General features: G+C 60.9%; 1 protein-coding gene across 3 annotated transcripts; it reads left to right on the top strand.

Moving 5' to 3' along the window:
• Positions 1–2,300: 2,300 nt before the first annotated feature.
• On the top strand, positions 2,301–12,552 carry TINAGL1 (tubulointerstitial nephritis antigen like 1). 3 transcript variants are annotated; one of them, XM_086716279.1, is made up of 12 exons: positions 2,453–2,835; positions 3,337–3,654; positions 4,635–4,698; positions 8,355–8,447; positions 8,642–8,756; positions 9,867–9,990; positions 10,084–10,234; positions 10,361–10,550; positions 10,652–10,697; positions 10,968–11,091; positions 11,866–11,911; positions 12,009–12,552. In XM_086716279.1, the coding sequence occupies exons 2-12, from the start codon at positions 3,345–3,347 to the stop codon at positions 12,147–12,149; spliced, it is 1,404 nt and encodes a 467-aa protein (XP_086572405.1). In that variant the 5' UTR covers positions 2,453–2,835; positions 3,337–3,344; the 3' UTR covers positions 12,150–12,552. The 3 variants fall into 3 exon arrangements, with proteins under 3 accessions (XP_086572406.1, XP_086572405.1, XP_086572407.1); XM_086716281.1 differs by having other exon boundaries at positions 2,708–2,835; positions 3,244–3,654; XM_086716280.1 differs by lacking the exon at positions 3,337–3,654 and having other exon boundaries at positions 2,301–2,835.
• Positions 12,553–13,313: the final 761 nt, after the last annotated feature.

Consider the following 13,313-nt stretch of genomic DNA (forward strand, 5'->3'; position numbering starts at 1 on the left):
CAGACCTGGGTTCAGTAGAGCACAATGGACCTCTGTCTTCTCAGGAGGTTCTGCTCAGCCTCTAGAGGAGAACAACCCATTCTGAGCACCCAGAGCAGCTGTGTGGTGGCAGCCGCGGTGCGGGGGGACGTAAGCACTGGACTGGAGACAGGAGAGGAGGCTTGGGCCTCTGCCCTGCTGTGTGAGCTTAGGCACGTCACTGTCCCTTTTTACTTACACCTCCCTTTGTAGAAAGAGAAGAGCATGAAAGGGCCTCTAAGGAGCATTTGGGTCCAGATAGGAAACCAAGGCCGAGAAAAAAGGCAGTGTCCGCCCAGGATCATAAGTGAGGGAGGACAGAGTTATCATCAAGCCCAGGTGGCCTGCCTCCCAGAAGGCAGAAGGGCTCAGAGGGTAAGTCCCGCTGTGACTCCTCACCTGTTGCTCTGCCCCAGGCCCTTGGACCAGAATAAGACAGACAATGAGTCCCCGGAAAGGAGGGGGGCCATGGAAAAGGAAAGTGGGGCTGGAGCCCCCACCCTAGCCCTGCCCTTTTCCTCTTCTCTTTGGCCAAGGAACCCACGGAGTCACAAGATTCCATTTGGGCTGGGCTTAGTGCCAACATCAGTGATGACAAGGGACATCCCCCCCCCCAAGCCCTGTTCTTGACTCTGCGATCTTCCCTTGCTCTGTGCTCCCGCTTCCTATGCACAGACAGGCAAGAACAACAGGCAAAGAGCCAAAACTTGCAAAGAGACACAAACAGACACCTACACAGATACACAGACACTTAGCGAGACAGACACCTAGGAGATAGGCGGGCAGAGACAATGACAGTCACACAGTTATACATACAGACACACAAGCCAACAAACACACAGACACTGGCAAAGAATACACTGACCGACAGATAGCCACACACATGACCGGCACAGAGGTCACATCCAGACGGACACACAGACAACAGCACACAGGTAACAGACAAGCGGACGCAGAGATGTACTCAAGCAGAACACCCGACGAACATACACACACACACACACACACACACACACACACACACAGCAAAGGCTCACACGGGGTGGGGGGGACCTACAGGGGAGTGATTTGGGGCAGAGGACAAGCAGGTGCTCCAGGACCACGCCCCAGCCCCCAGCCCCAGAACCAAACTGAACTTGATCCACAAAGGTAGGCGCTCGGGGTATGAGCTCTTCTGAAGGCAGCCTCCACCCCCCAACCCCGAGGATGTGACGTTCACCAGTGCCTGCCGAGGGGCCCGCCTTGCAGTCAGATGAATGGAGGACAGACGGGACAAGGGACTTCCCAACCAGGAGTGTGTCGAGACTTGTGGACAGTGACTAAGGGTGACTGGAGGGAAAGGGGTGAGGTGGTGACAGGTAGGGAGTCTGCATTCTGGCCGTGTTTCATGCTCATGGCCGTGTTTTCTCGGGCAGGTTTTCTTCTGAGCCTCAGTTTCCCACTAGGCTTTGGGAAACTGAGTCCCACTAGACTCCCAGGTCCCTGCAGGGAGCAGACAGGCCAGCTCCTGGTGTGTCCGTGCTAGTGCTGGGGCCCCAGGACGTTGCTCCCTCCCCCCCCCACCACCCCTGCAACAGGGTGACTCCCTGCCCAGTGCCCCCTGGCAGGGGGTAACCCAGTCACAGATGGCCGTTGTCCTGGTCCCCCCACCCCCACCCCCAGGAGCTGGCCAGCTGAGGACATCCCCAGGCTGGGGGAGGGGTGTGGAGTGGTCAGAGAGAGGGCAAAGGGAATCCCCATGCCTGATGCTTCCCTCCCCCCGCCCCCTGCCCCAGGGGCTGGTGTGAGATGCCCGTCTGGGGGTGGAGAATCTGTCCAGGTGTAGTTTTTCATCTTTTCTGCTGTTGGAGTCCCCTGGCCCGGACCCAACTGGTTGGCAGAGGGGCTTGCGCAATAGAGAGGTAAAAGGTGACGGCGGGCATGGCGGGACAGAAGCCCCATTGTTTGGGGCCCAGGCCGGCCCGGGCAAAGGAAGGGTTTATCCCCCGGGCAGGAAGGGGGGCTCCGCGGGGGGGCACCAGCTGCCAGGGCTCTTGCCCTTGGGCCCCGGAGGGGGGCAGGTGCCAAGCAGGATGCCCTCGGGGTTGATAGAGGGGGCAGTGGTTGGCAAGGCGCCTGGGCAGCCTGGGGAGGGCAGGCCCAAAGAAGAGTTGTGGGCAGGGAGGCGGCCCCCACACCACACCCACCCCACCCCCTCGGAAGGATGAGCCTCCAAGGCCCCTAGAGCAGGGTCCTCAACCATCCTCCTCTGGATTCCAATCATTCTTGGGAACGGAGGCGGCTTGGGGCGGTCCCAAGCCTGGGGGGCACGGGAGTGCATGGCTGTTTTTAATACTGAAGGGTCAGAGGGGTCTCAGAGATGTTTGCTGTCCCCACCCTCCCCATCATTTCCCAAAGTTGGGTCCAAAACTCGGAGCTCCGCTGCCCCCTCTCTCCCCTTCTTCGCGGCAGCCCCTCAGCCCTGCGGCGAGGCCCATTGGGAAGTCCTTACGGGTGTCAGACCACGATCCTTTCTGCTTCGGTTGCAGTTCCGCCCCCGAAGGGCACGAACGGCTGCCGTCGGAGACCCGGCGAGGACAATCACATGCTCACTGACCCTCTCTCAGGTCCCCGCTCCCGAGTTACAGGGCTACTCCAGGTGCGGGGCCAGCCGGGGCCCCTCCCCCCCGCCTCCTGGGCCGGGGGGCGGTGCTGCGGGCGGGGCGGTGCAAAAAGCGGTCCCGCCCCGCACTCCTCCCTTGACTTTGAGTGTCCCGTGGTGGCAGGAGCCGGGAGGCCGGAGGCGCGTGGGGCAGCCCGGGCGCAGCCCGTCACCAGGTAGGGACGCTCCCCTGCGCAGGGGGCAGGGGGTGTGGGGTGTATTCAGAAGGAGGGAACAGAGAAGAGGGGGCAGGCGGAGGGACCGCGAGGGATGGCAGAGAAGGAGAGTGGAGGGGGGCACGGGACGGACACAGAGGAACACAAGCTCAGGGGGTACCGGCGTCAGGCATGGAGGTTGAAAGAGGGGCAGAGGGACCCCGATAGGAAAGGAGACCTCAGTCCGAGCTGTGGGTGTTGAGCCAGGGGCACCAAGAACGCCACAATCCCCACCTCCTGTCCTTGAAGGTCTCCGGGGCAGGTCAGGGAGGGGCTCCATTTCTTGCCCTGTCCCCTTCCTTCCCGGGTCCTGCCTGGGGACGCAGGAATCAGGGTCTCTGACCCTGCTGAACCCCCTTGGACTCACAGCCCCAGGAAGCTGGGAGATCAGTCCCTGGGGTGCCAGGGAGTCTCTGCAGCCCGCCACCTCTGACCCCTGACATCTGCCCTCCCCGGGCCCAGGAGGCACCATGTGGCGATGTCCACTGGGGCTGCTGCTGTTGCTGCTGCTGGCCGGCGAGTTGACCCTGGGTGCCCGGCGGGGTCGTGGGCGCCGGGAGCTAGCCCCGGGTCTGCACCTGCGGGGCATCCGGGATGCGGGCGGCCGGTACTGCGGGGGGCAGGACCTGTGCTGCCGGGGCCGTGCCGACGACTGCGCCCTGCCCTACCTGGGTGCCACCTGCTACTGTGACCTCTTCTGCAACCGCACCGTCTCCGACTGCTGCCCTGACTTCTGGGACTTCTGCCTCGGCGTGCCACCCCCCTTTCCCCCCATCCCAGGTGGGCACCAGACGGCCAGGAGGGTGGGTCGCCTTGTCAACCCCAGACTCAGCAAGGCTCAGGAGCGAGGCGGACGCACTGACATGTCCAGGGGAGGCTTTGTAGAATCTGGGGAGAGCCCCCGCCCCGCTGTCTGTGGCTCTGGGACGTCCCCCTCTCCCCTCTGGTCTGACTTGAATCTCTCCAGCAAGACTGAAAGAGAGAAGATCCTTGGTCGGTGGGGTTCTAAGCTGGCCCAGGAGAAAGGCAGTCTCCTGCCCTTTCTCCCAGTCCTGTCTCCCTGCCAGACGTGGAAGGTGCTGGCCCCGCCTGCTGACTCACCCTCAGGCTGATAAAGCCTGGGGGGGTGGGGGGAGCTGGTCAGGCTCATCTCCACCATTCCTCTGCCTTTGCTCAGGATTCTCTACCCTGAGATGGCTGGTCACACCTGGGAGGTGGGGCGAATGTCTTCCTTCCTTCAGCCCTGTCCCCATCCTTTCCCACGCCCTTGCCCCTAGTCCCATAGGAGAATCACTTGAATCCCTTCCCCCAGTTCTGTGGGCCTGTGGGGGTGAGACCGAATACCTAGGTTGTCACATCCCGAAGTGCTGTGTTATCTTAGGGGAGTCGCTTGCCTTCTCTGGGCCTCGGTTTCCCCACGCCCCTCCCACTCCCCATCTCCAAGTTTCAACTCATGTAAATGGTAAAGGATCTAAGGAATGTGATGGCTGGTATCCAAGTGAAGCAAGAAGGAGCCAAGTTGGGGGTCACTGAAGAACTTCCCAGGTAGCTGTTGGTATGTTACCCAGCGGGAGATGTCTTAGGAAGTTATAGTTTGACTTTAGTTTCAGTGAGGGCTGGGGTGTGTGTGTGTGTGTGTTGTGTGTGTGTGTGTGTGTGTTTGGGAGGATTCCCAACACCTGACTTCTGAGGACCTGGCCACCCGAGCCCGTAGTCTCTGGTCTTGATTCCACTTCTCTCCTCCTCTTCCCTCCTTCCAGGATGTACCCATGGGAGTCGCATCTATCCAATCTTAGGAACCTACTGGGACAACTGTAACCGTTGGTGAGTATGCGGAGCTTGAAGGGGGCTTGCCTTGTGGGCTCTATGGCCCGCAGACTTGGTTCAGACCCGATGCCTGCGGCTCACGTGCGGGGGACAAGTCCTTTCCCTTCTCCGAGCCTCAGTTTCTTCGTCTGTAACATGAGAATTTTTACACCCATCCTATCAACTCCTAAGACAACACTCTAACAGCATTCCCCAGGAGTGGCCAGCCATGGATGCCTGGCCCCAGGTGTGGCCCCTGAGCTGGGAGTGCTTCCCTGTCCCTGCTGGCTCGGGCTGGGCCACTGCCCCTCCCAACCTTTCTCCATGTACGGGAGAATCTGGAGAAGGGGGCGTCAGGAAGGAAACCTCTGACTGTAGCATCCGCTGCCCTGGACGGGATGAGGGTCAGGGACGGCTGAGCTGGTCGGCCGCCAACCTGCAGCAGGGCCTTCCCGGGAATGTGGCCCCTCCCCCGCCCTGCCCGTTCTGGTAGGAGGGTGAAGGGTCAGGGGTGCTCCCCTACTCTAATCTGAGGCCTGAGGTGGGAAATGGGGAGGGGGTGGGTAGGAAGCCTTGAAGGCCTAATGGAAATGATGGGGACCCTGTGGCTCTGAGGAGGTGGCCCTGCACCCACGCCACACCACGCCCTCTTTGCCTGGGACTGCAGAGGCCCCAGGGAGGAGGACACTTTTTGGAATGCATTACGCATAAGCTGTTTCCATTGCCTCACTGGTGTGAGGGGTGTTGGGTCACAGGGGAGTGGGGACGAATAGGGTTCAGCATGTGTCCGCGTGAGAGAACGCGCGTGTGGGTATGGCGTGAGTGTGTGTGGACTGGGCGCGTGTGTGCAGAAACATGGAACGTGCCTGCACGAGCCTGCAGCTCCAGATAGGACGTCTCTGGGCATTGATGGGTTAACCTCTTTCCCACTCTTATCCCTGGGGCCTGGCCACCCTGGGCCCCTCTGGAATGCTGGGGCCTGCTGCCACCAGCCCAGTCTAGACCTGCTTGGGCAGCCCTGGGGGCAAAGAGGGAGGTGGCAGGAAAGGACTGACCAGCCCGAGGTCCCTCACTGCACTTGGTCGCCCCCATTCCCTGTGCCCGGCACCTGAGTGAGGGTGTGGGGTCGTGTCTGCAGGCCTTCTAGGCTGCGTGAGCCCTCGAGGAATGCTTGGAGAGCCTGAGAAGGAAGAGAAGCCTGAGAGAGCCGCTTCCTACGCAGCCTCCTCCCTCTGTCCCGAAAGTGCCCCCGCCCACTCCCAGGGCCTAGGAGCCCAGCCATACTGGGTTTGTTTCCCTTGAGGCTCCTTAAAAGGCAACAGGGGAAGGAGGCAGTTTAGCCTCTTGTAATAGCAGAGTTATGAGCTTGTAAAAGCATTATAGAATTCATAGAATGCCCTGATCCGTTGACACCTATTTGTTAAAGACCTACTATGTGCCAGGCCCTGTGCCGGGCCAGGGAGGTGCAGCCAGATGTGGTAGACCGCCCTTGAGGTTGCACGGGAGCCTCCGGTCTAACAACGAAGGAGCCCACACACAAATAAACATATGACAGCCTGCGACAGGTGTGGCGGGGAAAGGGCATCATGGGTGGGGGGGTTCCTCGTGTAGAGTGGAGTAGGGACAAGGGAAGATGGCTAGACAAGGAGGGAGCATGGGGGCCATAGCTCATGGGAGGCTAGGAGGTGGGACAGACCTCACTGTGGTTATGAGGTGGGGACAGAAGGCCCAAGGAGGTACAGGCCGCGTCCATGGGTCTCATAAGCCGTGCTGAGGGTTTTGTATTTTGTTCTAAGTGCCGGGGGAAGCCACTTGGAGGCACACTGCCTGATTTATGTCATTCAGAGATCTCTCGGGCTTCAGAGTGGCTAGGGAATGCACCGTGGGGGTGGGTTGGGCGGGGGTGGGGGGTGTAGAGAGGCAGGGAGCCTGGGTAGGAAGGCATGGTCCGGGTGACAGGTGACAAGGGACTGGAGGAGGGTGGTAGCAGTGGGGGGGGGGGGGGTGAGGGGCAGGTGAATGCAGAGCCTTCCACGATGTGCCATCCCAGGACCTGCTGATGGCGGGCACAGGAAATGGGGGCACGCCATGGACCGCGGCGAGCTCTGGTTTGAACACCTGCGTGAATAAGGTGCCATTTCCTGAGCTGAGGATGCTAGGGAAGGAGCGGGTTGGGGGGAGGGCAGTGTGGGCCATTTTCAGTTTGAGATACACCCAGAGGAGATGTGAGGGGGCCAGGTGGATGGGAGTCTGAAACTCCAGAGACGGGGAGTCTGGGGTGTCTGGCCCAAGACCTAGAGCAGTAGGTAATGATTCTTGAGCACCTAAGATGGGCCAGGCCCTGTGCTAAATGCTTTATAAGCTTTATAAAACCCTGCCATTTAATTCCTGGAAGGTGGGACTATTCATTTCCTCGTTTTATGGACAAAAACACTGAGGGAGAGAGTTCACCTGAGGTCACATGACTAGTCAGCCAGTTGGAACCCAAGACTTGAATTTCAGGACCCCTGCTCTTAGCCTCTTCACCACAGTGCCTCATTCACTCGTTCATCCAACAAATGTTTATTGGGGGCCTGCCATGTGCTAGGTTTTGGTTTCTAGGCTCTGAAGATACCACACAATCCCTCCTCTCCAGGACCTGAGCGTCTGTGAGGAAGCAGGGATAAGCTGTACACATAGCTCAAGATATAGCGTGCCAGAGAGTGACGACGTGCTCAGGGGAAAATAAAACCTGGAAGCGGGATAGGAAGGTGGCCAGGGCAGGTGACGTGTGAATGGAGACTTGGAAGAAGTGAGAGTGAGCGTTGGGGATATGGGGAAAAGAGCAGCTCAAAGGCCCTGGGGCAGGAGCACGGCTGTTGTTGACCAGTCAGGGGACCAGCCTGGCTGGAGGCCCAGGAGCCAGGACTCAGAGGAGGGGGTCACAGAGGGGACAGGAGGACAGATCACGCAGGGCCTTGTTAACACGGCCAGGACGCCGGCTCTTACAATGTGATGTCAAGCCAAGGGGGGGTTTTGGGCAGGGGGATGGCATGATACCACTTGGGTTGCACAGGGTCCTCTGGTAGCTGTAGTAAAAATATACCGAAGTGTGGGTGCAGGGCAGACATGGGGAGAACAGCGGAGAAGCTGTGGCAGAATCCAGGGGAAAGGTGATTGGCCCGCGATGGCTGCAGGAGAGAATGAGACGCGGTTTGGATCCTGAATGTGCTTTTAAGGGAAAGCCAACGGGACCTGCCAATGAATCAAATTAGCGCCTGAGGGCAGGCGTCAAGGGTGACTCCCAGGCTCCCGGCCTGAGGTTCGGGAAGGACGGAGTGGACGTTTTCCACAGACCGTGGGGAGAGCACGCATGGGAGTGGGGGGGTCAGAAATTCGGCTTGGGATGTGGTCGGGTTGAGCTGCTGTTGGACACCCCAGTGGTGAGATTGTGTCCTTGGATCTGGAGTTTAGGGAGAGATCCATCCAGGCAGCAGATACAAACCCGAGAACTGGGCACTTGACGTTGACATCTGAAGCCACCAGGCTGAATGGGATCATCTAGGGGTCTTCCCATCACCGCTGGCACAGAGCCTCAGGTCCATGTTGACTTCTGAGCCCCCCTCCCTTCAGAGGATGCCCAGCCCCACCCCCACCCCCCCCCCCCCCCCACGTCTTCGTTTCTGCTCTTCTAGCACCTGCCAGGAGCAAGGGCAGTGGGAGTGTGACCAGGAGCCATGCCTGGTGGACGAAGACATGATCAACGCCATCAACCGGGGCAACTACGGGTGAGAGGCCCTGGAGATGCCCCCAGGTGGCACAGACACACATACATTCCCCCCGAGATGTACGTGCTGCCAGGCACACCCAGATTTCACCCACGCGTAGGCTTGGCCAGGATGCGTCTCTCCTACCCATACGCACGTACCTCTAGGACCCTCAGCCCTGGCAGATCTGTGACTCCCATCCCCTGCTCTTTCAGATGGCGGGCTGGGAACCACAGCGCCTTCTGGGGCATGACCCTGGATGAAGGCATTCGCTACCGCCTGGGCACCATCCGCCCTTCTTCCTCTGTCACCAATATGAATGAGATTCATGTAAGTCCATCCTGCCATCTCCCCATGGCCTGGGACCCCAGGAACCCTGGCACCTTGGGTCCTGTTCCTCCAAGGCCCCGGGCCTAGACCCCTCCAAGAGGCTGTGTGTCCCTGGACACACATCACTCCCCTTCTGCGGGTCTTCAGTTCCTGCCCATAACAAGATGTGCTGCCCAGAGAGAACTGATGCTCGCATTCTGAGTTCTGCGGTCCCAGCCCGAGTCCCTTCGTGGCCTGCCCAGCCTGGGAAAAATGCTATTCCTCCCAGTACAGCTGGGTCGGGGCCCAAGGGGCCAGGAGGTCACCTTGGTATTTTCGGAAGGGAGGGACAGATTGTCCTCTGGCTCCGGCTAGAGAGTAGGAATTCTCGGAAACAAATGCCGACTCAGTGGAACCCCGAGGGAGGAGGGGGCTTCTCCCCTCCTGCCAGTGGGACCCCCTTCGGGCAGAAATGGGAACCATCCCCAGAATAGTCAAAGGGTGAGGAAGGGGAACCGCAGCAGGACGGGGCTGGGGCACATGCCACAGGATCTGTCCATCAGAGGCAGGCAGGGAGGAGGCAGTTTTGGCCAGAGTACCCCTCCCTGCAGAGGGACAGCAGCTCAAGGCTGGGGTGACCAGCCCCTGCCCCTGTCCTTACTCCCCTGGGCCTCTGCTATTTTCTGCCTCCTGCTGTTTGCTTTGGCAGCCTGCCTGGTCACAGGACCTTACTGCTTCTTCCCTCCCCTGCCCTTTAGGGCCCAAAGCCCAAGGTCCTGGTGGGAAGAAGGAAGTGTCAGATCAGAAGGTGCAGAGGAAGAATGAGGGAGTGGGGGTTGAGAAGGAAGAGTGGGTGACCCTGGCCTGGCCACTTCTCTGCTGGCCTCCGTTCCCTCATCCGCAACTCATCAGGACTGGCCACCCCCACCTGACCCTGAGAACGCATCAAATGGTGCTTGGGTCTTCCCCTTGAGTCGATGTGGAGATCACTGGAATCGCTCGGCAGCAGGAATGCTCAAGATCGAACCGCGGAAGGCCCTAGACTCTTGGTGGCCCTTCAGTGCCAACGGGCCCCTGAAGGGTAGACAGGGGCAGAGGCAGGAGGCAGACGGAGTGACTTTTGCTTTGCAGACAGTTCTGGGCCCAGGGGAGGTGCTGCCCACAGCGTTCGAGGCCTCTGAGAAGTGGCCCAACCTGATCCATGGGCCTCTTGACCAGGGCAACTGTGCAGGCTCCTGGGCCTTCTCCACAGCAGGTACGTCCAAGGGTGGAGGCTGGGGCAGCAGGAAAGGAGGGCCAAGGCCCGAGCCCCCTGACGACCCTTCTGCCTCCCCCCCTCCCCCACCAGCCGTGGCATCCGATCGCGTCTCAATCCATTCCCTGGGGCATATGGCACCTGTCCTGTCGCCCCAGAACCTGCTGTCTTGTAACACCCACAACCAGCAGGGTTGCCGTGGTGGGCGTCTCGATGGGGCCTGGTGGTTCCTGCGACGTCGAGGGTGAGCAGCAGAGGGCGTGGGCAGGGAGGAGGATGTGAAGCGGGGGCCTCAGGAAGGCAACCCTCAGGAGGGGCCAGGGCCACGCCCATCACATTCACCTCTCCTTGCTCCTTCCTCCTTCTCCAGGGTTGTGTCCGACCACTGCTACCCGTTCATGGGCAGCGAGCGGGACGAGGCTGGCCCCGCGCCCCGCTGTATGATGCACAGCCGGGCCATGGGTCGGGGCAAGCGCCAGGCCACTGCCCGATGCCCCAGTAGCCATGTCCATGCCAATGACATCTACCAGGTCACTCCTGCCTACCGCCTCGGCTCCAGCGTAAGTTTATACTTGGTTGAAGGGGCAGAGGCAGGAAGGCTGGCCAGAGGCTGGAGCCTCACGCCTGATCGACACTCTCCTCCCCACCCCCAACCCTCCAGGAGAAGGAGATCATGAAGGAACTGATGGAGAACGGCCCTGTCCAAGGTAAACGCCCCTCATCCTGCCCCCTGGTTCCAGAAGCTCGTGTCTGCTTGAGACCGAGCACGGCACGGCAGCACAGGGGGTCTGCACAGCATTGGGTAGCAACTCCCACTGGGGCTGGGAGTCAGTGGGACCTTGTCCCCTCCCCACGGGCAGCACCCTGGGCGGGGAGGGGGGTGGGGGGACACTTAGAGTCTTGGTATGGGTCTGGGCATGCGTCTCCAGACCTGTGCCGATGGACTGAGCCGGGCCTACTTGGACCTCTGCCCACAGCTCTCATGGAGGTGCACGAGGACTTCTTCCTGTACCAGGGCGGCATCTACAGCCACACCCCAGTGAGCCTTGGGAGGCCAGAGCGATACCGCCGGCACGGGACCCACTCGGTCAAGATCACAGGGTGAGGGGCTTGGAGGGCAGAGAGGGGAGGGGGCCGCAGGGCTTGCACTGGGGGGCTCCGAGCCTACCTCGAATCCGTCCCGTCTCTCTGCAAAGCCCCGCTTCGAAGAGGAGCAGACCAAGACAGAAAAAGAGGAGAGGTTTGCCTCGCACTCGAGAGTGGGGGCCTTTGAAGGTTTTCTAGGAACTGGTCCTCCCTTACACACTGTGATAAAATCCACTGCAGTGTAATACAGACAAGGATTCAAGGGTTGCTCAACCTCTCTCCATCTCAGCACCCACCCCAACTCTGCCTGACTCACGGACCCCCACCCCCGGGCTTCAGTGCCCCCACCTGATATACCCAAAGATGTTCCAGTCACTGATTTCAATTGTCCAACCAATGAAATGTACTTTGCAGTGGGAGTCTGGGGCCTCCAAGGTACCCCAACCTTGCGGTCCCTGGTACCCAACCCTCCCTGGCTTCCCAAGTGAGGAGAGAGGGCAGGCAGACGTGTGAAGTTGTGAGGTCCCGGAGACCTGGTCCCCAGGATGTGGGGCCCTGGAGGAGGGAGGCCCAAGTTCTCCCCCTTTCGGCTCACCCCTCCAGTTATTCCGTTGGTGCCCAACCCCACGTGGGCGTGGGCACACAGACTTTGAAAGGTGGGGACTGAGAGTAGAGAGAGGGTTAGAGCCCCGCCCAAGCCTGGAACGGAAAGTGCCCTGGGGTTCGAGCCCCTCAAGGCAGGTGGAATCAGCGTCCTCTCCCTCCCTGGCTCTGCCGTGCCCTCCTCAGGTGGGGACAGGAGACGCTGCCCGACGGAAGAACGCTCAAATACTGGGTGAGTCCCTGCGGGGGGTGCCCTGCGGCTGCTGCCTTCTCACCGCCCCCCACTCCCCCTGCCCGCCCCCTTCACCACCGCCCCTCCTCATCCCCAGACGGCGGCCAACTCGTGGGGCCCAGCCTGGGGCGAGAGGGGCCACTTCCGCATCGTGCGCGGCGCCAACGAGTGCGACATCGAGAGCTTCGTGCTGGGCGTCTGGGGCCGCGTGGGCATGGAGGACATGGCGCACCGCTGAGGCCCTGGCACCGCGCCGGGCTGGCCGGCGGAAGAGCCCCTGGGGGGGGCGACGCTGCCCATCCCGCCCCGCCCGACGGAGCTCCGGGGGCGCAGGCGGGCGCCTGGGGTCTAATCCCCCTCGCGCAGGTTCCGCTGACGCAGCGCCCCGCCTGGGAGCCGCGGGCAGGCGAGGCTGGCGGAGCCCCCAGACCTCCCAGCGGGGACTGGGCAGGGCCTGGCCCGGGAGGAGCGGGCCTGCAGATCCCAGGCCCCGGGCACCCCCCCGGCTCAAGACCACGGAAGCCAGGACACCCCCAAGTCTCCAGCCCCACTACCCCATCCCACCCCCGTACTCTTATCCTCCAAAGATATTTATTTTTCTTCTCACGGTTTTAAAAATAAAAAGAGTACTGATAACTGTAGTACCTTGGAACTTTGGGGAGTGGAAAGCCAGGCCCTGGCTGGTATGGCATACGGTCAGACAGCAGGAAGGAGGGCCTGAGGCCTTGCTGGTCGGCAGGGGTGGGGAGGCTAGAAATCTTAGCCGCCATTCGGCCCTATTTGTCAGTGGTCCTGGGCACGGACCCACTTGGAGGTGGGGCATGGATGGCATGGCCTCTGGCCCTCAGAGAGACATGGGCCCGTGGGAACCACCTTTCAGACGCTGAGTCAGCGCTGCCCAGTGGGGGGAGCCTGACCCACCAATCAGCAGAACTGGCGCCAGTACCCAGCAGGCAAGGGGGGCACAGCCCCACAGAGGCTGGAGCCTCTGTCTCCGCAGATCAGCCTCTCCAAGCCACCCAGGCGAAGCCCCCCCCCCCCCCCCACTGCCTCCTCCCCCTGCCCCTGGGCCACGCTGGACCTGCCTCTCTGAGTACTCTCCCTACCCCACCTCCCCAGGATCCCCGTATTTTTAGGCCATGAGGACCCACTCCACCAGCCTCCTCACCAAAGCTTCTTCAGCCCGTGCCCAGGCTATTCCAGAGTCCTCACTGCCCCTCAGATGTCCTGTGCACAGGCAGAACCGTCAGGCATTTGCACATGCTGTTCCCCAGTCTAGATGCCCCTCCATTCCATCCTCCGCTTGCCCCTCTGCTGTTTCAAAGCCAACTCCACTGTACCCTCATTCAGGTAGTACCTGAAGGGGCTGCTGATGTGTCAGGTATTGTGCAAGGGACCCCAG

This window comes from Puma concolor, chromosome C1, assembly GCF_028749965.1.
Source record: "Puma concolor isolate L17-30 chromosome C1, mPumCon1.1.hap2, whole genome shotgun sequence".
Classification (NCBI taxonomy): domain Eukaryota; kingdom Metazoa; phylum Chordata; class Mammalia; order Carnivora; family Felidae; genus Puma; species Puma concolor.

Bases quoted from the DNA above. Each gene is read 5' to 3' on its own strand.
- TINAGL1 (XM_086716280.1), top strand. From the start codon at position 2,337: ATGGCTGTTTTTAATACTGAAGGGTCAGAGGGGTCTCAGAGATGTTTG. The intron at 8,757-9,866 runs GTAAGTCCATCC...TTTGCTTTGCAG, and splicing joins CCAATATGAATGAGATTCAT to ACAGTTCTGGGCCCAGGGGA. The intron at 10,551-10,651 runs GTAAGTTTATAC...CCAACCCTCCAG, and splicing joins CCTACCGCCTCGGCTCCAGC to GAGAAGGAGATCATGAAGGA.